The sequence below is a fragment of the Oncorhynchus kisutch genome, linkage group LG2 (genome assembly GCF_002021735.2).
Source record: "Oncorhynchus kisutch isolate 150728-3 linkage group LG2, Okis_V2, whole genome shotgun sequence".
Classification (NCBI taxonomy): Eukaryota; Metazoa; Chordata; class Actinopteri; order Salmoniformes; family Salmonidae; genus Oncorhynchus; species Oncorhynchus kisutch.
In genome coordinates, this window is record NC_034175.2 from 967,215 (window position 1) to 990,692 (window position 23,478).

Here is a 23,478-nt window from a genome sequence, read left to right on the forward strand (position 1 = left end):
TAAAAGTAGATAACAGAGTAGGCCCAGCTCTGCTCCAGGGCCAGATAAAAGTAGATAACAGAGTAGGCCCAGCTCTGCTCCAGGGCCAGATAAAAGTAGATAACAGAGTAGGCCCAGCTCTGCTCCAGGGCCAGTAGGAGCTGCAGCCAGCAGGTTCCGTTCACCTGTTCCTTTACTACACTGGGTGTTATTTTGCAAATAGTTCATGATGAATAGAGATCTAGACATCTTTTTGGTGCTTGAAAGTCTGTCACACACCCCCAGCAGCGTGCAAAGGGTTAACAAGCCAGTCAGATCTGTCAGAGAGGTGAGCCAATCAGCGTTTAGTATGTTGTGAGCTGGAGAGAGATGCAGGAGGGTGGGTAGCGTAGGAAAACGAAATAGTAAACTCTGAGAATACGGTCGGTGGCAAGATAAATGTGTTTGGCATGTTACTTTTGTGCAGTATGTGTTAACGCATTGATAACTAACTTATGTTATATGTTGTGAGCTTTGTTACCGTAATGTACAAGGACTGAAGGAGGAGTGGTGTTTTAAACTGGTTTGCGGTGACGCATAGCTAGATCATCGCTAGCCAACGTTACTACCCAGCAGTAGAGTAGACGGCCCATCAAATTAATACGTAACAATGTGCTGGCTTTAATTATGCTTGTATTTGGGATTATTCGCTATTGGGAACTATGTGGATATTGATCTCGATTTAATCTAAGTACAAAGAAAACTGACTCTGTACTGTAATCAATATGACAAATCTGTAGCAGTCTGGCCTAGCCAGGGATAGGCCGTGGTCACAGGTTATAGACTGGAGGTTTGAGCGGTATTTCAACTAGTACCGGGTGGTTCCGTGTAGTTCAGCCGTGCCTGGGTCTCTTTCGACCGACCAGAGCAGCTGCACCCATTGCTCCTTCGCTACAAATAGCTAGATTAAAGCGTAAATCAGAAAGCGAAATCCCGGCCACTGTTTAGGTAAAAAGCGGAGGGATAGGACTGGAGAAATGTATCTACTCTCAAATTCATAGACATAGCTATGGATGAAAGGACTGACCATCCATGATATCAAAATAATAGTTTTAACCATGTTTTGAGGCTTTATAATGTTTGTTTACATTTCCTTTGTTTACAAACATTGAAGGTTAACAAGCTTTTATTTGGGTTCTGATGGAGTGTGTCAGTTGAACTAAGATCGAGGCTTTTCTAAGTTGTATTCTTCAAGAATCGATGGGTCCATATCATCAATTTAGCAACTGCTGATTGCCCCTTTAATTATAGTGTAATTATTGTATTTGTTCATGTTTTATTAGGATCCCCATTAGCTGTTACAATAACAGTAGTTCCTCTCCCTGGGGTCCTAATCGAGGAGGCGGAAAGGGCAGAGAGAGGGATAGCCTATGCCGTTAGAGAGAATCTAGTTCAGTAGGACAAGATTGGGTTTTCAGGAGTGAGCAAATGTCAGACCTTCTTCACAGGACTATATATAGTCTGTCAGGCAAATAGCGGTGGCCGACCCCTGTAGAGGGGCAAGGTTCTTTCATAGAGCAACAAAGCCTGGAAGACGACTAGCGGTGGCCGACCCCTGTAGAGGGGCAAGGTTCTTTCATAGAGCAACAAAGCCTGGAAGACGACTAGCGGTGGCCGACCCCTGTAGAGGGGCAAGGTTCTTTCATAGAGCAACAAAGCCTGAAAGACTACTAGCGGTGGCCGACCCCTGTAGAGGGGCAAGGTTCTTTCATAGAGCAACAAAGCCTGAAAGACTACTAGCGGTGGCCGACCCCTGTAGAGGGGCAAGGTTCTTTCATAGAGCAACAAAGCCTGGAAGACGACTAGCGGTGGCCGACCCCTGTAGCACACTGGGTCTCAAACCTGTCCTTGGGACCTCAAGCCATTTCATGTATTTGATCTATTCCAGAACTAGCACACCTGATTAAACTTTTCAACTAATCATCAAGCCTTTGTGTAGGTGAATCAGGTGAGCTAGTTTAGAGCTAGATCTAAATTGTGAAAAGTCTGGGGAGAGGTTTGAGAACCACTGCTGTAGAGGTGCAAGGCTATTTTATGGCGCAACACAGCTTGGCAACCTAGTGCCAGTCTGTCACACTAGTCCGCTAGTACTGGAATGCAGGGTTCCATTGTTGGAGTGCAACCTGCCTCAAAGCATTATAAAGCCTCTGCCAAGAGGCTCAGACTTTTATTGCACAGGAGGTTTCCTTGTAGCAAGGTCACTGGTTCCAGCTCCCTTATTCACCACACAATCAAAATAAATACAGTTGGAAGATAGAACTGCTTGTCTTGATCTGTTATGTTATTTGCATGTCACTTTTGTTTGTATGGATCTGTAATGGTACCTTTGTCGAGGGCTCTGTTACTACGTGTCAGTAATTTATGTACACTGACTGAATGAGAGGTGTGTACACAATCAAAATGCCATAGTCAGCTGTGGTTGTGTTGACTGAATTATACAGATGACACAAGCTGCATTTTTGCCCATAGCTCACAGTTCCTGGTGTCTACCGTAGGTGTAGGAGTGTTGGTGGTGCTCTGAGAGAGTGTGTGTGTGTGGCGGTGCTCTGAGAGTGTGTGTGCCCAGAGCGAGCCACCATGCCCGTGACATCACAGCTGTTCCGAGGCTTCCCTCGAGCGAAGCTCTGGGGTTCCGCCCTGTTCCCATGCCAACGCCAGCTCCCCTGCTGCCCCACCTCCCACCGGCCCACCTCGTCGCAGCCCCACCCCATATGGCCGACAGCCATGCCCGTGCGTGGCTACAGGAGGAGCCCTGACCTCCACAGCTACAATCTCACCCCCCCACAGGTCAACTCAATCCTCAAGGCCAACGAGTACAGCTTCAAGGTAGGGGCGGTCGATACACACATTTACACACAACGAGTACAGCTTCAAGGTAGGGGTGGACGATGCACACATTTACACACAACGAGTACAGCTTCAAGGTAGGGGTGGACAATACACACATTTACATACAATGAGTACAGCTTCACGATTGCGCTGAGACCATAAGAATATGATTGTGTGCTTTGGTTCTAGGTTCCAGAGTTTGATGGTAAGAATGTGTCGTCGGTGATGGGGTTCGACAGTAACCAGCTGCCTGCCAACGCACCCATCGAGGACCGGCGCAGCGCTGCCACCTGTCTGCAGACGCGGGGGATGCTGCTGGGAGTGTTCGACGGCCATGCGGGCTGTGCCTGTGCACAGGTAAAGTTTCTGCTGTCATTGTGTATAATCTGCGAGTTAGTTTTAATGTGCAGTAAAACATCTACCTGTCTGTTTCTCAGGCGCTGAGTGAGAGGTTGTTCTACTACGTAGCCATGTCCTTGATGCCCCATGAGACCTTGTGTGAGCTGGAGGCTGCAGTAGAGGCAGGCAGACCCCTCAGCCCCATCCTGCAGTGGCACAAACACCCCAACGACTACTTCACCAGGGAGGCACAGACTATGTACTTCAACAGCCTCAGAACCTACTGGCAGGAACTCATAGACCTCAGCAGGTACACACACACACAGGAACTCATAGACCTCAGCAGGTACACACACACACAGCAAGTCATAGACCTCAACAGGCATGGGGTAATAAGGATGCATCAGTAATGTAATTAAACATGGGTCATTATTCAGTGTTGGAGTTGATTGTATGTGATTGTGTTCCCAGTCCAGGGGAGAGCCTAGGGCCCAGAGAGGCGTTGCTGAGTGCCTTTAAGAGACTGGACAGTGACCTGTCTCTGGAGGCTCAGGTGAGAGACTGTGTTCTATCCCCTTGACTTCTATCCTCTGTCCATCGATGTCTCTGTGTTACCATAGTATCCAGCCCTGGGTAGAAATGTGCACTGCTGATCCCTATGTTGTGTTGTCCAGGTGGGAGATGCCAATTCCTTCCTCCACTACTGGGTTCTGAGAGTGGCCTTCTCTGGAGCGACTGCCTGCGTAGCTCACATCGATGGATCCGACCTGTACGTACTCTAGTCCACAGCCACGGATCTCTCTCTGTTGGCTCCCATATGTACTGCCTGGTCTTCATCTGTCTGCTCTGACTGAGTGTCTGAATCCTCTGACTGTGGTTGTGTAGGTATGTAGCGAACACGGGCGACGGCCGGGCGGTGCTGGGGGTCCAGGAGGAGGACGGCTCGTTCAGCGCTCACACGCTCTCCAACGACCACAACGCCCAGAATGAGAACGAGGTGGCCCGCATCCAGGGGGAGCACCCCCCCTCTGAGAAGAAGACTGTCGTACGACAGGTCAGTACCTTTACACATCCAGAGAGAACAGTGGCACAGCAGGTCAGTACCGTTACACATCCAGAGAGAACAGTGGCACAGCAGGTCAGTACCGTTACACATCCAGAGAGAACAGTGGCACAGCAGGTCAGTATCGTTACACATACAGAGAGAACAGTGGCACAGCAGGTCAGTATCGTTACACATAGAGAGAACAGTGGCATAGCAGGTCAGTACCGTTACACATACAGAGAGAACAGTGGCACAGCAGGTCAGTACCGTTACACATCTAGAGAGAACAGTGGCACAGCAGGTCAGTACCGTTACACATCTAGAGAGAACAGTGGCACAGCAGGTCAGTACCGTTACACATCCAGAGAGAACAGTGGCACCGCAGGTCAGTACCTTTACACATACAGAGAGAACAGTGGCACAGCAGGTCAGTACCGTTACACATCTAGAGAGAACAGTGGCACAGCAGGTCAGTACCGTTACACATCTAGAGAGAACAGTGGCACAGCAGGTCAGTACCGTTACACATCTAGAGAGAACAGTGGCACAGCAGGTCAGTACCTTTACACATACAGAGAGAACAGTGGCACAGCAGGTCAGTACCGTTACACATACAGAGAGAACAGTGGCACAGCAGGTCAGTACCGTTACACAACCAGAGAGAACAGTGGCACAGCAGGTCAGTTAAACATAAAGTAAAAACCAACATATATCCTCTATCTCTTTCTCTCCCTCTGCCAGGACCGGTTGTTGGGCCTGCTGATGCCGTTCCGTGCATTTGGAGATGTGAAGTTCAAGTGGAGCATTGACTTGCAGCGAGGTGTGTTGGAGTCAGGACCAGACCAGCTCCATGACAACGAACACACCAAGTTCATCCCCCCCAATTACCACACCCCTCCCTACCTCACGGCCGAGCCTGAGATCACACACCACCGCCTCCGACCTCAGGACCGCTTCCTGGTGAGAGACAAAGGATTGGTCAATTGACTGATTGATCAATTCATGATTTCATTCATTGATTTATAAGGCTTTGTTGTCTTTTCTTGAACAGAAACTTGCATTGTGCTCCATTAAAACATACCTAAATCTGAAGTTATGTAGTTAGAAGTTTCCTTTTGTTAACTACAGGTCTTTGTCCCTCCTCCCGCAGGTGCTGGGTACAGACGGGCTGTGGGAGACGCTCCATCGACAGGAGGTGGTCCGGATCGTAGGGGAGTATCTAACGGGGGTCCACCAGCGCCAGCCCCTCACCGTGGGGGGTTACCATGTCACCCTGGGACAGATGCAGGGGCTGCTGGCTGAGAGGAAGGCCCGTGCCTCCTTAGCGTTCCAGGACCAGAACGCTGCCACCCACCTGATTCGCCACGCGGTGGGCAACAATGAGTTTGGAGCAGTGGACCACGAGACGCTGTCCAAGATGCTGTCTCTGCCTGAGGAACTGGCCCGCATGTACCGCGACGACATCACCATCATCATCACACAGTTCAACCCCCACGTGGTTGGACACCAGCGCCAAGGGGGGGAGTCATGAGCCAGCTCAGCCTATCAGAGGGGAACGTGGACATGAACAGGAAAAACAGGTCCAGTGAGGACTGGGTCCTGCTACAGACACATGGTTAAGCTCTAACCTTTATTTTACCAAACGCACACAAAACATACTGTTAATGGACTCACCCTGCAGAGGGAGGACTGCCTACCTTCGGACCCCTTATTTTAGGATTGTTATTGAAGAGGTGCGTGTACAGTATGTGCACATGTGAGCACACAGTCCTGGCCATGTGGATTGTTGAAATGCTTGCTGAAACTGATCACAAGTTGGCTCTTTTCTGAGTGTTGTGGCCTGGTGTGTGTATGAAGCTTTTTAAGGGATATTTGATCAACCTCTCTACAGCATTCTGCTTCTCTGCTCTGTCAGAGTCTCTGCCCATAGGAAACTTTAATTTGTGCCTAAAGAGTTTGCTGCTTTATAACTATGTTGTCTGAGCATTGAGGTAATGATACGGTGGCAGCCTTTGTGTTTGTTCAATCTGGCCTGTCTACTCCTCTACAAACATCCCTCCATCTTTCATATCACAGATTCTGTGCTGTGCAGTTGCAGCATCTGTCTTGCTCTAGAGCTGCAACTGGCCTCCATCCTGGCTCTACCGCATGGCTCTGCTGTTACATAGTAGGGCTCTGTCTGTCATTGGATGGATCCGTGTCCTTTATACTTGTTACAGACGGACAGCCAAGGCACACTTCTTGTTATCTTATATTTTGAATAATGTTTATTTAAAATGTTTTTAATCTGATTTCAAACATTGACTATTTTGTCAACCTTAGAGAGGAATAACTGCCTGTGTCTATAAAGCAGATGTTATTGCTCTGAGACAGACGGTGTCACTAAGATAGGAACCAGTAGAGCTACGTAGTGTGCAAGCTTTAGATCCAGCACTAACACCTCTATCACAACTACTCACCCACAGGAATCAGGTTTGTTATGCGCTGAGTGTGTCTGAGAGATTCTACAGCAGACTGAAGGAGTGGTGGTATTCTGTAGAGGAGAGAGAGAGGGGTGTGTGATCAGACGTTTATTGTTTTAGGGTTGCAGAGTATACATGTTTCAAATGAACATAGTGGTTGAACCTCTCGTGTTTTTTGACAATTATACTCTCATACGGGGGGATATGGTATACTAACGTCATCATGCTTACATGGTGTGTATTCTATCAACCCAAAAAAAAATTAAGTTAACTTTTTAGTTTTTAACAGTGAATCATTGCTAGCTGGTGTCAGATCTCTGTCTGGGGTAACCATGGAATTAGGAATTGAACTGTAACCATCTCCTGTCATGTTCATGCCAAACCTCCAGGAGTGACTAAAACAGAGACAGACTTAGTCACTGTTGGCAGGACACTAACCATGGTGTGGTTCTAGGCTTGTATAGGTCAGATGAAGGGTGTGCATCATATGAGGTTGTATATCTCATGGTGGTGTATATTTAGGAGAGGAGAGAATGTAAAGCTGAAGGTGGCTCTGTCTGGACGCTGGCTGAATACTTGAAAAGTTATTTATGCAACTTTTAATATGTCACAGGTATTTATCCACAATTATATGAGATGTGACAGGTATGTATGTCCAGTGTCCAGTGACCAGTGACCTGTTTGGGCTTGAGACTAAAGTCTTTTTGTATTTGGAAACTTAATAAAACACTGACTACACACAATGGCTACTACACATGTTTGGTTTTGTTCTGCCTGGTTGCTGCCTGGTTGTGCTGTTCTGCAGTGCCTCTGTCTTTAACTCTCTCCTGCCACACCCCTGGAATGTGGTCAGACCGGACTGTGTGCCCGCGGTGCTCTCAGAAGGTCAAGGCAGACTGAGTCCATTCCAGAGGTCAGCCAGCGAGGTGTCAAGTTACACTGGTGTGTATTTGTGTGTGTTCAGGTCATGGTAATTTCTCTGACAGATTCTCCTAGTCACACGCGGCAACAGTGACCAAGGCAGTACAGAGTACTGCTCACCCTCTCGCTCCGCACTCTCCCCAACAACAACCCCCTATTGCTTTGTAGCTCTGGAGTAGGCTTAATCTGTGTCCCTGTCTGCCTGAAACTGAGTTATCTTCTAGTTTGTGTAGTTGGATCAGTAATCAGTGGTGCTTTTTTTGGCTACTTGGATAGCAAGGTCCATGTAATGTAACCAGTCTGGTTCATATTATGTTCACACTCTGCACTCATTCTGCGGAGTAGTCAGTCAGTAACTCAGACATGTCCATTGTCAGTCACTAGATGGCGCTAGTAGTTAGAGAACCTAATTGGAAGATCCCTTACACAGAAATATGACTGAGACGTCCGCATGCACACGTGTTTAATTTATTTGATTCAGTGACCTCTAGGCAGGACTGTTATTCTCCTAGGTTTTTCTGTCCTTAGTTACCAATCTATGCATTTGGGTGTATAGACTTGTTTTGATATCGGGAATTTGTGTATTTAGTTTGTGTGTGTTACATGTTTATGCTGGTGTTATTGGACTGTGTTACATGTTTATGCTGGTGTTATTGGACTGTGTTACATGTTTATGCTGGTGTTATTGGACTGTGTTACATGTTTATGCTGGTGTTATTGGACTGTGGTGTTACATGTTTATGTTGGTGTTATTGGACTGTGTTACATGTTTATGCTGGTGTTATTGGACTGTGGTGTTACATGTTTATGTTGGTGTTATTGGACTGTGGTGTTACATGTTTATGCTGGTGTTATTGGACTGTGTTACATGTTTATGCTGGTGTTATTGGACTGTGGTGTTACATGTTTATGCTGGTGTTATTGGACTGTGTTACATGTTTATGTTGGTGTTATTGGACTGTGTTACATGTTTATGTTGGTGTTATTGGACTGTGTTACGTGTTTATGCTGGTGTTATTGGACTGTGTTACGTGTTTATGATGGTGTTATTGGACTGTGGTGTTACATGTTTATGCTGGTGTTATTGGACTGTGTTACATGTTTATGTTGGTGTTATTGGACTGTGTTACATGTTTATGTTGGCGTTATTGGACTGTGGTGTTACATGTTTATGTTGGTGTTATTGGACTGTGTTACATGTTTATGCTGGTGTTATTGGACTGTGGTGTTACATGTTTATGCTGGTGTTATTGGACTGTGGTGTTACATGTTTATGCTGGTGTTATTGGACTGTGGTGTTACATGTTTATGTTGGTGTTATTGGACTGTGTTACATGTTTATGTTGGTGTTATTGGACTGTGGTGTTACATGTTTATGCTGGTGTTATTGGACTGTGTTACATGTTTATGTTGGTGTTATTGGACTGTGTTACATGTTTATGCTGGTGTTATTGGACTGTGGTGTTACATGTTTATGCTGGTGTTATTGGACTGTGGTGTTAGATGTTTATGCTGGTGTTTTTGGACTGTGGTGTTACGTGTTCGTGTTGGTGTTATTGGACTGTGGTGTTACATGTTTATGTTGGTGTTATTGGACTGTGGTGTTACGTGTTTATGCTGGTGTTATTGGACTGTGGTGTTACGTGTTTATGATGGTGTTATTGGACTGTGGTGTTACATGTTTATGCTGGTGTTATTGGACTGTGTTACATGTTTATGCTGGTGTTATTGGACTGTGGTGTTACGTGTTTATGCTGGTGTTATTGGACTGTGGTGTTACGTGTTTATGTTGGTGTTATTGGACTGTGTTACATGTTTATGCTGGTGTTATTGGACTGTGGTGTTACATGTTTATGCTGGTGTTATTGGACTGTGGTGTTACATGTTTATGCTGGTGTTATTGGACTGTGGTGTTACATGTTTATGTTGGTGTTATTGGACTGTGTTACATGTTTATGTTGGTGTTATTGGACTGTGGTGTTACATGTTTATGTTGGTGTTATTGGACTGTGTTACATGTTTATGCTGGTGTTATTGGACTGTGGTGTTACATGTTTATGCTGGTGTTATTGGACTGTGTTACATGTTTATGCTGGTGTTATTGGACTGTGTTACATGTTTATGCTGGTGTTATTGGACTGTGGTGTTACGTGTTTATGCTGGTGTTATTGGACTGTGGTGTTACGTGTTTATGTTGGTGTTATTGGACTGTGTTACATGTTTATGCTGGTGTTATTGGACTGTGGTGTTACATGTTTATGCTGGTGTTATTGGACTGTGGTGTTACATGTTTATGCTGGTGTTATTGGACTGTGGTGTTACATGTTTATGTTGGTGTTATTGGACTGTGTTACATGTTTATGTTGGTGTTATTGGACTGTGGTGTTACATGTTTATGTTGGTGTTATTGGACTGTGTTACATGTTTATGCTGGTGTTATTGGACTGTGGTGTTACATGTTTATGCTGGTGTTATTGGACTGTGGTGTTACACGTTTATGCTGGTGTTATTGGACTGTGTTACATGTTTATGTTGGTGTTATTGGACTGTGGTGTTACATGTTTATGCTGGTGTTATTGGACTGTGGTGTTACATGTTTATGCTGGTGTTATTGGACTGTGGTGTTAGATGTTTATGCTGGTGTTTTTGGACTGTGGTGTTACGTGTTCATGTTGGTGTTGGTGTTATTGGACTGTGGTGTTACATGTTTATGTTGGTGTTATTGGACTGTGTTACATGTTTATGCTGGTGTTATTGGACTGTGGTGTTACGTGTTTATGATGGTGTTATTGGACTGTGGTGTTACATGTTTATGCTGGTGTTATTGGACCGTGTTACATGTTTATGATGGTGTTATTGGACTGTGGTGTTACATGTTCGTGCTGGTGTTATTGGACTGTGTTAAATGTTTATGTTGGTGTTGGTGTTATTGGACTGTGTTACATGTTTATGCTGGTGTTTTTGGACCGTGTTACATGTTTATGATGGTGTTATTGGACTGTGGTGTTACATGTTCGTGCTGGTGTTATTGGACTGTGTTACATGTTTATGATGGTGTTATTGGACTGTGGTGTTACATGTTTATGCTGGTGTTATTGGACTGTGGCGTTACATGTTTATGTTGGTGTTATTGGACTGTGGTGTTACATGTTTATGCTGGTGTTATTGGACTGTGTTACATGTTTATGTTGGTGTTATTGGACTGTGTTACATGTTTATGTTGGTGTTATTGGACTGTGTTATGTGTTTATTTTGGTGTTATTGGACTGTGTTACATGTTTATGCTGGTGTTATTGGACTGTGGTGTTACATGTTTATGCTGGTGTTATTGGACTGTGGTGTTAGATGTTTATGCTGGTGTTTTTGGACTGTGGTGTTACGTGTTCGTGTTGGTGTTATTGGACTGTGGTGTTACATGTTTATGTTGGTGTTATTGGACTGTGGTGTTACGTGTTTATGCTGGTGTTATTGGACTGTGGTGTTACGTGTTTATGATGGTGTTATTGGACTGTGGTGTTACATGTTTATGCTGGTGTTATTGGACTGTGTTACATGTTTATGCTGGTGTTATTGGACTGTGGTGTTACGTGTTTATGCTGGTGTTATTGGACTGTGGTGTTACGTGTTTATGTTGGTGTTATTGGACTGTGTTACATGTTTATGCTGGTGTTATTGGACTGTGGTGTTACATGTTTATGCTGGTGTTATTGGACTGTGGTGTTACATGTTTATGCTGGTGTTATTGGACTGTGGTGTTACATGTTTATGTTGGTGTTATTGGACTGTGTTACATGTTTATGTTGGTGTTATTGGACTGTGGTGTTACATGTTTATGTTGGTGTTATTGGACTGTGTTACATGTTTATGCTGGTGTTATTGGACTGTGGTGTTACATGTTCGTGCTGGTGTTATTGGACTGTGTTACATGTTTATGATGGTGTTATTGGACTGTGGTGTTACATGTTTATGCTGGTGTTATTGGACTGTGGCGTTACATGTTTATGTTGGTGTTATTGGACTGTGGTGTTACATGTTTATGCTGGTGTTATTGGACTGTGTTACATGTTTATGTTGGTGTTATTGGACTGTGTTACATGTTTATGTTGGTGTTATTGGACTGTGTTATGTGTTTATTTTGGTGTTATTGGACTGTGTTACATGTTTATGCTGGTGTTATTGGACTGTGGTGTTACATGTTTATGCTGGTGTTATTGGACTGTGGTGTTAGATGTTTATGCTGGTGTTTTTGGACTGTGGTGTTACGTGTTCGTGTTGGTGTTATTGGACTGTGGTGTTACATGTTTATGTTGGTGTTATTGGACTGTGGTGTTACGTGTTTATGCTGGTGTTATTGGACTGTGGTGTTACGTGTTTATGATGGTGTTATTGGACTGTGGTGTTACATGTTTATGCTGGTGTTATTGGACTGTGTTACATGTTTATGCTGGTGTTATTGGACTGTGGTGTTACGTGTTTATGCTGGTGTTATTGGACTGTGGTGTTACGTGTTTATGTTGGTGTTATTGGACTGTGTTACATGTTTATGCTGGTGTTATTGGACTGTGGTGTTACATGTTTATGCTGGTGTTATTGGACTGTGGTGTTACATGTTTATGCTGGTGTTATTGGACTGTGGTGTTACATGTTTATGTTGGTGTTATTGGACTGTGTTACATGTTTATGTTGGTGTTATTGGACTGTGGTGTTACATGTTTATGTTGGTGTTATTGGACTGTGTTACATGTTTATGCTGGTGTTATTGGACTGTGGTGTTACATGTTTATGCTGGTGTTATTGGACTGTGGTGTTACATGTTTATGCTGGTGTTATTGGACTGTGTTACATGTTTATGCTGGTGTTATTGGACTGTGGTGTTACGTGTTTATGCTGGTGTTATTGGACTGTGGTGTTACGTGTTTATGTTGGTGTTATTGGACTGTGTTACATGTTTATGCTGGTGTTATTGGACTGTGGTGTTACATGTTTATGCTGGTGTTATTGGACTGTGGTGTTACATGTTTATGCTGGTGTTATTGGACTGTGGTGTTACATGTTTATGTTGGTGTTATTGGACTGTGTTACATGTTTATGTTGGTGTTATTGGACTGTGGTGTTACATGTTTATGTTGGTGTTATTGGACTGTGTTACATGTTTATGCTGGTGTTATTGGACTGTGGTGTTACATGTTTATGCTGGTGTTATTGGACTGTGGTGTTACACGTTTATGCTGGTGTTATTGGACTGTGTTACATGTTTATGTTGGTGTTATTGGACTGTGGTGTTACATGTTTATGCTGGTGTTATTGGACTGTGGTGTTACATGTTTATGCTGGTGTTATTGGACTGTGGTGTTAGATGTTTATGCTGGTGTTTTTGGACTGTGGTGTTACGTGTTCATGTTGGTGTTGGTGTTATTGGACTGTGGTGTTACATGTTTATGTTGGTGTTATTGGACTGTGTTACATGTTTATGCTGGTGTTATTGGACTGTGGTGTTACGTGTTTATGATGGTGTTATTGGACTGTGGTGTTACATGTTTATGCTGGTGTTATTGGACCGTGTTACATGTTTATGATGGTGTTATTGGACTGTGGTGTTACATGTTCGTGCTGGTGTTATTGGACTGTGTTAAATGTTTATGTTGGTGTTGGTGTTATTGGACTGTGTTACATGTTTATGCTGGTGTTTTTGGACCGTGTTACATGTTTATGATGGTGTTATTGGACTGTGGTGTTACATGTTCGTGCTGGTGTTATTGGACTGTGTTACATGTTTATGATGGTGTTATTGGACTGTGGTGTTACATGTTTATGCTGGTGTTATTGGACTGTGGCGTTACATGTTTATGTTGGTGTTATTGGACTGTGGTGTTACATGTTTATGCTGGTGTTATTGGACTGTGTTACATGTTTATGTTGGTGTTATTGGACTGTGTTACATGTTTATGTTGGTGTTATTGGACTGTGTTATGTGTTTATTTTGGTGTTATTGGACTGTGTTACATGTTTATGCTGGTGTTATTGGACTGTGTTACAGGTTTATGATGGTGTTATTGGACTGTGGTGTTACATGTTTATGCTGGTGTTATTGGACTGTGGTGTTACATGTTTATGCTGGTGTTATTGGACTGTGGTGTTACATGTTTATGCTGGTGTTATTGGACCTTGGTGTTACATGTTTATGATGGTGTTATTGGACTGTGTTACATGTTTATGCTGGTGTTATTGAACTGTGGTGTTACATGTTTATGCTGGTGTTATTGGACTGTGGTGTTACATGTTTATGCTGGTGTTATTGGACTGTGATGTTACATGTTTATGCTGGTGTTATTGGACTGTGATGTTACATGTTTATGCTGGTGTTATTGGACTGTGTTGCATGTTTATGCTGGTGTTATTGGACTGTGGTGTTACATGTTTATGCTGGTGTTATTGGACCTTGGTGTTACATGTTTATGATGGTGTTATTGGACTGTGGTGTTACATGTTTATGCTGGTGTTATTGGACCTTGGTGTTACATGTTTATGATGGTGTTATTGGACTGTGGTGTTACATGTTTATGTTGGTGTTATTGGACTGTGTTATGTGTTTATGTTGGTGTTATTGGACTGTGGTGTTACATGTTCGTGCTGGTGTTATTGGACTGTGGTGTTACATGTTTATGTTGGTGTTATTGGACTGTGATGTTACATGTTTTTGCTGGTGTTATGGGACTATGGTGTTACATGTTTATGCTCGTTTTATTGGACTGTGTTACATGTTTATGCTGGTGTTATTGGACTGTGATGTTATGTGTTAAGGGCATGGATAATATACATCTTGCCTGTTGTTCTATGCATCGTCATGAACGGACGGCTGATTCGGGTAAAACGAAGGTCGTACCGGTGTGTCTCTTTGTTAACAACAGCCGGTGTACAATCTGTAATGTTAAGGAAGTCTCAAGTTTTGATAAACTATAGCCCATACTATTTACCAAGAGAGTTTTCATCTATATGATTTGCTGCTGCCTATTTACCACCTCAAACCGATGCTGGCACTAAGACTGCAATCAACGGGCTCTATAGGGCCATAACAAAACAATAACATGCACATCCAGAGGTGGCGTTTCTCGTGGCTGGGGATTTTAACACAGGAATACTGAAATCCTTTTGACCTCATTTTTACCAGCATGTCAGCTGTGCAACTAGAGGCGACAAAACTCTATCACTTTTACGCCACACACAGAAACGCATACAAGCCCCCCCTTGCCCTCCATTTGGCAAATCAGACCATAACCTCCTGCTTCCTGCTTATAAGCAAAAACTCAAACAGGAAGTACCAATGTACAGAAGTGTTACTACGAAGCAGATGTTAAGCTACAGGACTGTTTTTCTAGCACAGACTGGACTGTGTTTTGGGATTCATATGATAACATTGAGGAGTTTACCACATCAGTCACCAGCTTCATTATAATTGCATCGACAACGTCGTCTCCACAGTGATCGTACGCACATACCCCAACCAGATGCCATGGTTTACAGACAACATCCGCACTGAGCTAAAGGCCAGAGATGCCGCTTTCAAGGAGACATCCCGCCACGACGTCAGACGAGCCATCAAACAGACAAAGCATCAATACAGGACTAATATCGAATCCTGCTACGCCGGCTCTGACACTTGATGGATGTGGCAAAGCTCGCAAACTATCAAGGATTATAAAAGGAAACCAAGCCGCGTGTTGCCCAGCTTCGCAAGTCTACCAGACATGCTAAATGCCTTTTATTCTCGCTTCGAGGCAAGGGACACTGAACCATGCATGAGAGCACCAGCTGTTTCGGACAACTGTGTGATTTCACTCTCTGTAGCCTAGGTGATTTAAGACGTTTCAACCTACCTGCAGCGCTAGCTGTGCCACCAGAGACTGGGTTCGCGCCCAGGCTCTGTCGCAAGCCGGCCGTGACAGGGAGGTCCGTGGTGCGACGCACAATTGGCCTAGCGTTGTCCTGGTTAGGGGGGGTTTGGCCGGTAGATCCTTGTCTCAACGCGCACCAGCGTCTCCTGTGGCAGGCCGGGCGCAGTGCATGCTAACCAAGGTCGCCAGGAGTTTCCTCCGACACATTGTGGCTGGCTTCCGCGTTGGATGCGCGCTGTGTTAAAAAGCAGTGCTGCTTGGTTGGGTTGTGTTTTGGAGGACGCATGGCTTTCGACCTTCGTCTCTCCCGAGCCCGTACGGGAGTTGTAGTGATGAGACAAGATAGTAATTACCAACAATTGGATACCACGAAATTCCAATTTTAAGAATGTGAAATGTCAGAATAATAGTAGAGAGAATTATTTATTTCAGCTTTTATTTCTTTCATCACATTCCCAGTGGGTAAGAAGTTTACATACACTTAATTAGTATTTGGTAACATTGCCTTTAAATTGTTTAACTTGGGTCAAATGTTTCGGGTAGCCTTCCACAAGCTTCGCACAATAAGTTGGGTGAATTTGTGGCCCATTCCTCCTGACAGAGCTGGTGTAACCGAGTCAGGTTTGTAGGCCTCCTTGCTCGCACACGCTTTTCAGTTCTGCCCACAATTGTTCTATGGGTTTGAGGTCAGGGCTTTGTGATGGCCACTCCGATACCTTGACTTTGTTGTCCTTAAGCCAATTTGCCACATCTTTGGAAGTATGCTTGGGGTCATTGTCCATTTGGAAGACCCATTTGTGACCAAGCTTTAACTTCCGAACTGATGTCTTGAGATGTTGCTTCAATATATCCACATAATTTTCCTCCCTCATGATGTCATCTATTTTTTGTCAAGTGCACCAGTCCCTCCTGCAGCAAAGCACCCCCACAACATGATGCTGCAACCCCCGTGCTTCACAGTTGGGATGAAGTTCTTTGGCTTGCAAGCCTCCCCTTTTTCCTCCAAACATAACGATGGTCATTATGGCCAAACAGTTCTATTTTTGGTTCAGCACACCAGAGGACATTTCTCCAAAATGTATGATCTTTGTCCCCATGTGCAGTTGCAAACTGTAGTCTGGCTTTTATATGGTGGTTTTGGAGCAGTGGCTTCTTCCTTGCTGAGCGACCTTTCAGGTTATGTCGATATAGGACTGGTTTTACTGTTACGGTTTCCTCCAGCATCTTCACAAGGTCCATTGCTGTTGTTCTGGTCTTGATTTGCACATTTGCACACCAAAGTACGTTCATCTCTAGGAGACAGAACGCGTTTCCTTCCTGAGCGTTATGACGGCTGCGTGGTCCCATGGTGTTTATACTTGCGTACTATTGTTTGTACAGATGAACGTGGTACCTTCAGGCATTTGGAAAATGCTCCCAAGGATGAACCAGACTTGTGGAGGTCTACAATTTTTTTTCTGAGGTCTTGGCTGATTTCTTTAGATTTTTCCATGATGTCAACCAGAGAAGCACTGAGTTTGAAGGTAGACATTGAAAAACATCCACAGGTACACCTCCAATTAACTCATTTAACAGTTAACATTTCTCAGAAGCTTCTAAAGCCATGACAAAGTTTTCTGGAATTTTCCAAGCTGTTTAAAGGCACAGTCAACTTAGTGTATGTAAACTTCTGACCCACTGGAATTGTGATACAGTGAAATAATCTGTTAGCAATTGTTGGAAAAATTACTTGTCATGCACAAAGTAGACGTCCTAACCGACTTGCCAAAACTATAGTTTGTTAACAAGAAATGTGTAGAGTGGTTGAAAAACAAGTATTAATGACTCCAACCTAAGTGTATGCAAACTTACCACTTCAACTCTATCTACTCCTGCACATCAACTCTGTACTGGTAATCCCTGTATAGAGCCATGTTCTTCATTTATTCCTTGTGTCACTATCTATAAAAGTTGTCTGATGCTTAGATGCATTTTATGAGCTCTGAAACCTAAACTCCACTCTGTCTCCACACACACACTAGGCCCGTTTATACCTGCATGGTTCTAACTTGCGTTTTTTTGTCCTGATCTTGTCCACATTCTGATTGTGCCAACATTTTTAGACAGTCAAAAGGCATATTGTGATCTGATTGTGATCAGATCATCCTGCCCACCTCCGGAGGTAGTCAGGCACACATTGTGTCTGGATATCTTACAAGTGTAGAAGGATCTGGACAAAGAAACCATTTAAATCAGAATGTTTCAACCTCTAAAATCATTGACAGGTGCCCCCATTAACTGATTACATCAGTATGTGTCTTTACAATAAATACATGTTATTTTGAAAGAATAGCTGTGAAATCATTTGCAGAGAGATAATTCGCTTTCATTCTCCCAGTACCATTAAGACAACTCTTCAGTTCTTCCCTATCCCCCTCTCTTTCTCTCTTTTTCTCTTTCTCTCTCTCCCTGAGACAAGTCATCATCATTCAGCTCAGTAGCATTGAGGACAGAATGAGTGTTCCTCATAATGAGTGTTCCTCATAATGAGTGTTCCTCATAATGAGTGTTCCTCATCAGAAGGCTTTTCACAGAGGTATAAAAAGCTGCTGCTGTACAATCAACATGGCGGACTTCTCTGCAGTTATGACCAGAGTAGAGAAGTTTTAATGGTTATTACAGTCACCTCATCACTCACCTTTCAGAAACATACACAAGCACGCACCTACATTCCTCTCACAACCTTCTCACATGCACATAATATTACATTCCTCTCTCAGACCAAAGCACACACACATGCACATAATATTCCATTCCTGTCTCAGACCAAAGCACACCATTTTACTCAAAAGCAGTAGGTCCAGATAGCCTTTATTCAGACAGACATTTTCCCCACTCCTCTCTTCATTACTGTGTTGCACACACCAAGGTTATAATAGTAAATGAAAACTGAAATGAAAATGAAATAAAAACAAAAATTGGAAAAACAATTGAGTAAACTGAAAAACGAAAACTATACTGGAACTATTATCTTTGACTGCAAAACAAACTAATATATAATTAAAACCATCATGAATTATGTTCAGTTGTTGTTTTTTTCCTTCTAAACTTTGGATAAAAATCTAATGTGGTTTTGAAGCTTTTTTCTCTAATGGGGTTTTTTTCTAATCTGAGGGCGAGCAGGAAGCATGAGCGAGAACAATGGCAGCAGCAAACACAACACCAGCAGTGGTTGGTTGCAAAACACAAAGCCTATTATGGGATTATTTGGAGTACATTGCTGGAAAGGACAAAAGCAAATGTATTGTAGTGTCAGAAGCTAATAATCCTTTATTGGCTTTATATATCACTTTTCTACCAACTGAGGTACTCCAATGGCTTTACATTGTAGATTGTCATGACATCAGGGTTAACACCCTTACTCTTATAAGTAATGGGCTTTTTAATGACCACAGAGAGTCAGGACATCCGTTTAACATCCCATCCAAAAGACAGCACTCTACACAGGGCAATGTCCCCTTCACTGCCCTGGGGATCAGGGTGCAGGGTAGTATGCAGGGTGTGGGACGCAGCAGTGGGATGCAGGGTGGTATGCAGCAGTGGGATGCAGGGTGGTATGCTGGCTGGCAGCAGTAGGATGCAGGGTGGTATGCTGGCTGGCAGCAGTGGGATGCAGGGTGGTATGCTGGCTGGCAGCAGTGGGATGCAGGGTGGTATGCTGGCTGGCAGCAGTGGGATGCAGGGTGGTATGCTGGCTGGCAGCAGTGGGATGCAGGGTGGTATGCTGGCTGGCAGCAGTGGGATGCAGGGTGGTATGCTGGCTGGCAGCAGTGGGGTGCAGGGTGGTATGCTGGCTGGCAGCAGTGGGATGCAGGGTGGTATGCTGGCTGGCAGCAGTGGGATGCAGGGTGGTATGCTGGCTGGCAGCAGTGGGATGCAGGGTGGTATGCTGGCTGGCAGCAGTGGGATGCAGGGTGATATGCTGGCTGGCTGGCAGCAGTGGGATGCAGGGTGGTATGCTGGCTGGCAGCATACCACCCTGCATCCCACTGCTGCATCCCTCCCTGCATCCCACTGCTGCATCCCACCCTGCGACCCACTACCACATCCCACCCTGCATCCCACTACCACCCTGCATCCCACTACCACCCTGCATCCCACTACCACCCTGCATCCCACAACCTCAAAGTTCATCTGTACAGCACCCACAAAGAATTTCAGGATGAAGACGGGGAGATAGCTATTGTTTTAATTTTGTAATTCGCTGAGGATTCGACTCCCGGTATCATGTGAACAAGTATAAGACGTGGATAATATGTAGAATAGCCAACAATGAGCTTTAAAACGACAAATGATTCTCTCTACCAACAAGAAGGGTGTGATCGGTTTGAACAGTTTGGTGTGGAATGGATTGTGATGTGGGGGTTTGTTACTACGCCGATAAATGAAAATATCCATCAGGACTTTTGCCACCTAGGAAATGTGTGTGAGCGGACCATCTCAAATAGTACTGGAGTACCCTGCATATACATGGCCCCTAGCATAAGGACACTTGAGGCTACTTTCTGTCCCTTCACACAAAAAATACAACTGAAACTAAAACTACAACTGAAACTAAAACTACAACTGACACTGAAACTACAACTGAAACTAAAACTACAACTGACACTGAAACTACAACTGAAACTATAACTACAACTGAAACTATAACTAAAACTGACACTGAAACTACAACTGAAACTACAACTGAAACTACAACTAAAACTGAAACCAAAACTGACACTGAAACTACGACTGAATAATATAAAAACAAAATATGTTTTTTATCGTACTGAAACAGAATAAAAACTAGTAAATCAAGTCTAAAACCGAATGGAAACTAAACTGAATTATTTTTTTTTAATTGAAAAACTAATAGAAATAAAATTGAATAGAAAATCACAAAACTATAATAACCTTGGTACACACTCAGACATTCACCAGGCACTCATTTACACTGGGCTTGTCAAACACTAAGGGTTAAACTGAGGGATGTTTAGGTGTTGGAACTGTCTCCAACATCGGTTGTTTTTCCATGGTCATTTCTACTCTTTACTGTAGGCAGTCTTTCTCCCATTCTAAAGTGGTGGAACCGTAAGATATTTAACCCTCGGCTAGCTAGCATCTTCACTAATATCAGGCCTCATCAAAAAACATCATGGAGTATCAGTATAAAGACAGTATCAACCACAAACTACAGTCAGAGGCAAACGGTGAACTAAAGTCTCTGAGCAACAGTCTACACAATTACAGCAAGCAGCTTGAAATGGGGTGTTTGAACCATCACACACAGTGCACAGCCAGTCAAGACACACTAGCTGAGAATGGACAGTCTAAATTCTAAATACAGACAATATTCACTATAATAAGTTATTGAGCTGCATGAGCGCATGATTATGGTGAAACCAGGTAGTATTTATAACATGTGCATACAACCAATCAAAGTAGATCTGTTCTTCAGAAATATAACAATTAAACAAACACATGCTATCTCATGTGTTTCTAGAGAATGGCGTCCGTTTCTCCCAGCAAGGCTTTCTTCTGGTTGTCCTTCTTTATACGATGGAAAGCGATGATCAGGACCAGGGCTAGGGAGGAAGTGACATCACCCGTCAATAACAGTCAAAACATATTATCGGAAACCCAGAACTAAAATCCTGCATAATTGCGTTAGATACTCGATTAGTCTGTCCATGAGAGATTAGTCAAAAAGAACAAGAAACTCTCAACAATACAACGTTTTATGCTACAGTTAGGTCTTAGTCCCTCAATTGTACCACTCCGCCTTCTTCCCTTAAAGTGCATAGCAACAACACCAGTGAACAACAGCGCCTGTTACTCACCGATGAATACGACAGTTCCAGCCAGGATTCCGATGGTGGTAGGCATTCCTAACACCCCTGCATGAACGCCCGGCTCGGTGAAACAGTATCCTAGCTCTGTGCAGTTACACACTCGCACTGTAGGGAGAACACACACATCAGACACCCACTCACAGCTACATGGTCTTGTGTGTGATGGGTGCTATCACACACAGCTGGCTGTAACCACTCACCCTCAAACTTCTGTGTGATGCCCATGCCAGCGTTGTCTTTGATGTTGATGGGGATTAGGAAGGTTTTGTCCTCGCTGGGAGATTTCTTCAGGGTCAGTTTAGCAGATGTACCTACAGGAAACCAAGGGAAGAGACACAATCCCACATCAGCACGGGAGCACATTAATAGACAGGATCTCTAGGAGATGTAGTCTTGTCTAACAAATGTGTACCGTCCACAGCGCTTAGGTCCCAGTTGGGGGACTTCTTGCCCTGGGCCAGGCTGAATGTGAAAGGTGCTCCGAAGGGGTCTGCGTCCGCGTCCAGGGCCGTCAGGACTATAGGCTGGGGCTTCTTCACACAGATGAAGGCCTGGTTCTCTGTCAGCTTGGGGACATTGTCATTCACATCCAGCAGCCTCACAGACACCTCGTGCTCTGAGGACAGCTCTGGATTGGCTGGGGGTGGAGAGATATTATTCATTATGGATATTCTCTAACCTGGACTCAAACTGGCAGTGTGTGGGTCAAAAAAGTATCCGAAATATACATATGTGTGTTCGTCACCTTTCTCGAAGGCGACAACAGTAAAGTGGAAGGCCTCCACCGTCTCTCTGTCCAGCACAGCTTTATTCTTTATCTTTATCTCTCCAGTAGCAGGATCAATCTCCAACCAACCCTTAGTGTCTCCCTCCATCTTGAACCTACAATACACACACAGTTAGAGCACAAAATATACACTATCAGAGCCATAACACACACACAACATCAGTCCCTCGCATAATGTGATTACAGTATCTCTTTTCCCTCTGGGTCCTTGGCGTCTATTTTGAGCAGCGTAGCTCCCTCCTTGGTGTCCTCTGGCACCGTGACATCCAGAATGTCCATGTCAAACACTGGAGCCTCATCAACGTCACTGATCGCCACCGAGACCACGGCGGACGACTCAGCGCCGTACTCGAGACCGCTCACCAGCGGCTCTGGGTTACGAGCAACAATCTGTAGCTTATAGGAGGAAGCAGTCTCATAGTTCAGAGGCTGGAGAAAGAGGGGGGAAGGAGGGAGAGAGGGGAGGGGAGGGAGGAAGAGAGAAGGGGGACGAAGGGAGATCGAGGGGGGAGGAAGGGAGAGAGGGGGAGGAAGGGAGGGGGAGGAAGGGAGAGAGGGGGGATGAAGGGAGAGAGAGGGGGAGGGGAGAGGAAGGGGAGGAAGTGAGAGAGAGGGGAGGGGGAGGTAGGGAGAGTGGGAAGAGGAAGGGAGGGTGGAGGAAGGGAAAGAGAGGGGGAGGGGAAGGGGGAGGGAGGCAGATGGGGAGGAAGTGAGAGAGAGGGGAGAGGAAGGGAGGGGGAGGTAGGGAGAGTGGGAAGAGGAAGGGAGGGTGGAGGAAGGGAAAGAGAGGGGGAGAGGAAGGGGGAGGGAGGGGGAGGGAGGGAGGGAGGGAGAGAGATGTCTGTGAGCATTCTGGAGCGAAATGTTTCAGCCTGCTGGTGGACGTTTCCTTTAATAATCAATACAACCATAGATCTAGGATCAGCTTATCATCTTTATCATCACCTATCAAAATCTGACCTTTCGTAGGTGTTTTCCAGTATGAAGTTACCTTAGCAACAACAAGCCTGCCCTCCCCATTGTCGTCTGTCTCCATGGCGAAAACTCCATCTTCGTTGCCAGCGGTTATGTGGAACTCGATGCGGGAGCTTCCTGTTCCAGGGTCGTCAGCGTCTGTGGCTTTCACTGTCAGGAGGGTGTGGCCTAGAGCTGTGTCTTCAGACAGGTTGTGACTACCATACTACAGAGAGACAGATAGAGACAGAGAGACAGAGAGAGACAGAGAGGGAGCGAGAGAGAAAGAGAGAGAGACAGAGAGAGAAACAGAGAGACAGAGAGAGACAGAGAGAGACAGAGAGAGACAGAAAGAGAC

At 44.6% G+C, this 23,478-nt stretch overlaps 2 protein-coding genes across 3 annotated transcripts in view; one reads left to right on the forward strand and one right to left on the reverse strand.

Annotated features, from left to right (window-relative positions):
- The first annotated feature begins 306 nt into the window (after window positions 1–306).
- LOC109883293 (pyruvate dehydrogenase [acetyl-transferring]-phosphatase 1, mitochondrial) lies at window positions 307–7,445 on the forward strand. 2 transcript variants are annotated; one of them, XM_031836605.1, is made up of 9 exons: window positions 307–358; window positions 2,514–2,844; window positions 3,037–3,204; window positions 3,285–3,496; window positions 3,658–3,739; window positions 3,861–3,955; window positions 4,072–4,240; window positions 4,973–5,191; window positions 5,382–7,445. In XM_031836605.1, exons 2-9 carry the CDS (start codon window positions 2,596–2,598, stop codon window positions 5,760–5,762), a joined length of 1,575 nt encoding a protein of 524 aa, XP_031692465.1. In that variant the 5' UTR covers window positions 307–358; window positions 2,514–2,595; the 3' UTR covers window positions 5,763–7,445. The 2 variants fall into 2 exon arrangements, with proteins under 2 accessions (XP_031692465.1, XP_031692460.1); XM_031836600.1 differs by having other exon boundaries at window positions 317–401.
- Window positions 7,446–20,360: 12,915 nt separating this feature from the next.
- Window positions 20,361–23,478, reverse strand: part of LOC109883290 (cadherin-17) — a 27,798-nt gene continuing 24,680 nt past the window's right edge. Inside the window, exons 13-19 of the mRNA XM_031836613.1 lie at window positions 23,158–23,346; window positions 22,351–22,595; window positions 22,125–22,261; window positions 21,792–22,016; window positions 21,580–21,690; window positions 21,368–21,484; window positions 20,361–21,112 (exon numbers count right to left, since the gene is read on the reverse strand). Of these exons, the coding sequence (XP_031692473.1) occupies window positions 21,027–21,112; window positions 21,368–21,484; window positions 21,580–21,690; window positions 21,792–22,016; window positions 22,125–22,261; window positions 22,351–22,595; window positions 23,158–23,346 (1,110 nt within the window). The 3' untranslated portion in view covers window positions 20,361–21,026. The remainder of the gene's footprint in view (window positions 21,113–21,367; window positions 21,485–21,579; window positions 21,691–21,791; window positions 22,017–22,124; window positions 22,262–22,350; window positions 22,596–23,157; window positions 23,347–23,478) is intronic.

Excerpts from the sequence above, each read along its gene's own strand:
- LOC109883293 (XM_031836605.1), top strand. The coding sequence starts at position 2,596 with ATGCCCGTGACATCACAGCTGTTCCGAGGCTTCCCTCGAGCGAAGCTC. Across the intron at positions 2,845-3,036 it reads CCAACGAGTACAGCTTCAAG|GTTCCAGAGTTTGATGGTAA; the intron begins GTAGGGGCGGTC and ends CTTTGGTTCTAG. Across the intron at positions 3,956-4,071 it reads CACATCGATGGATCCGACCT|GTATGTAGCGAACACGGGCG; the intron begins GTACGTACTCTA and ends GTGGTTGTGTAG.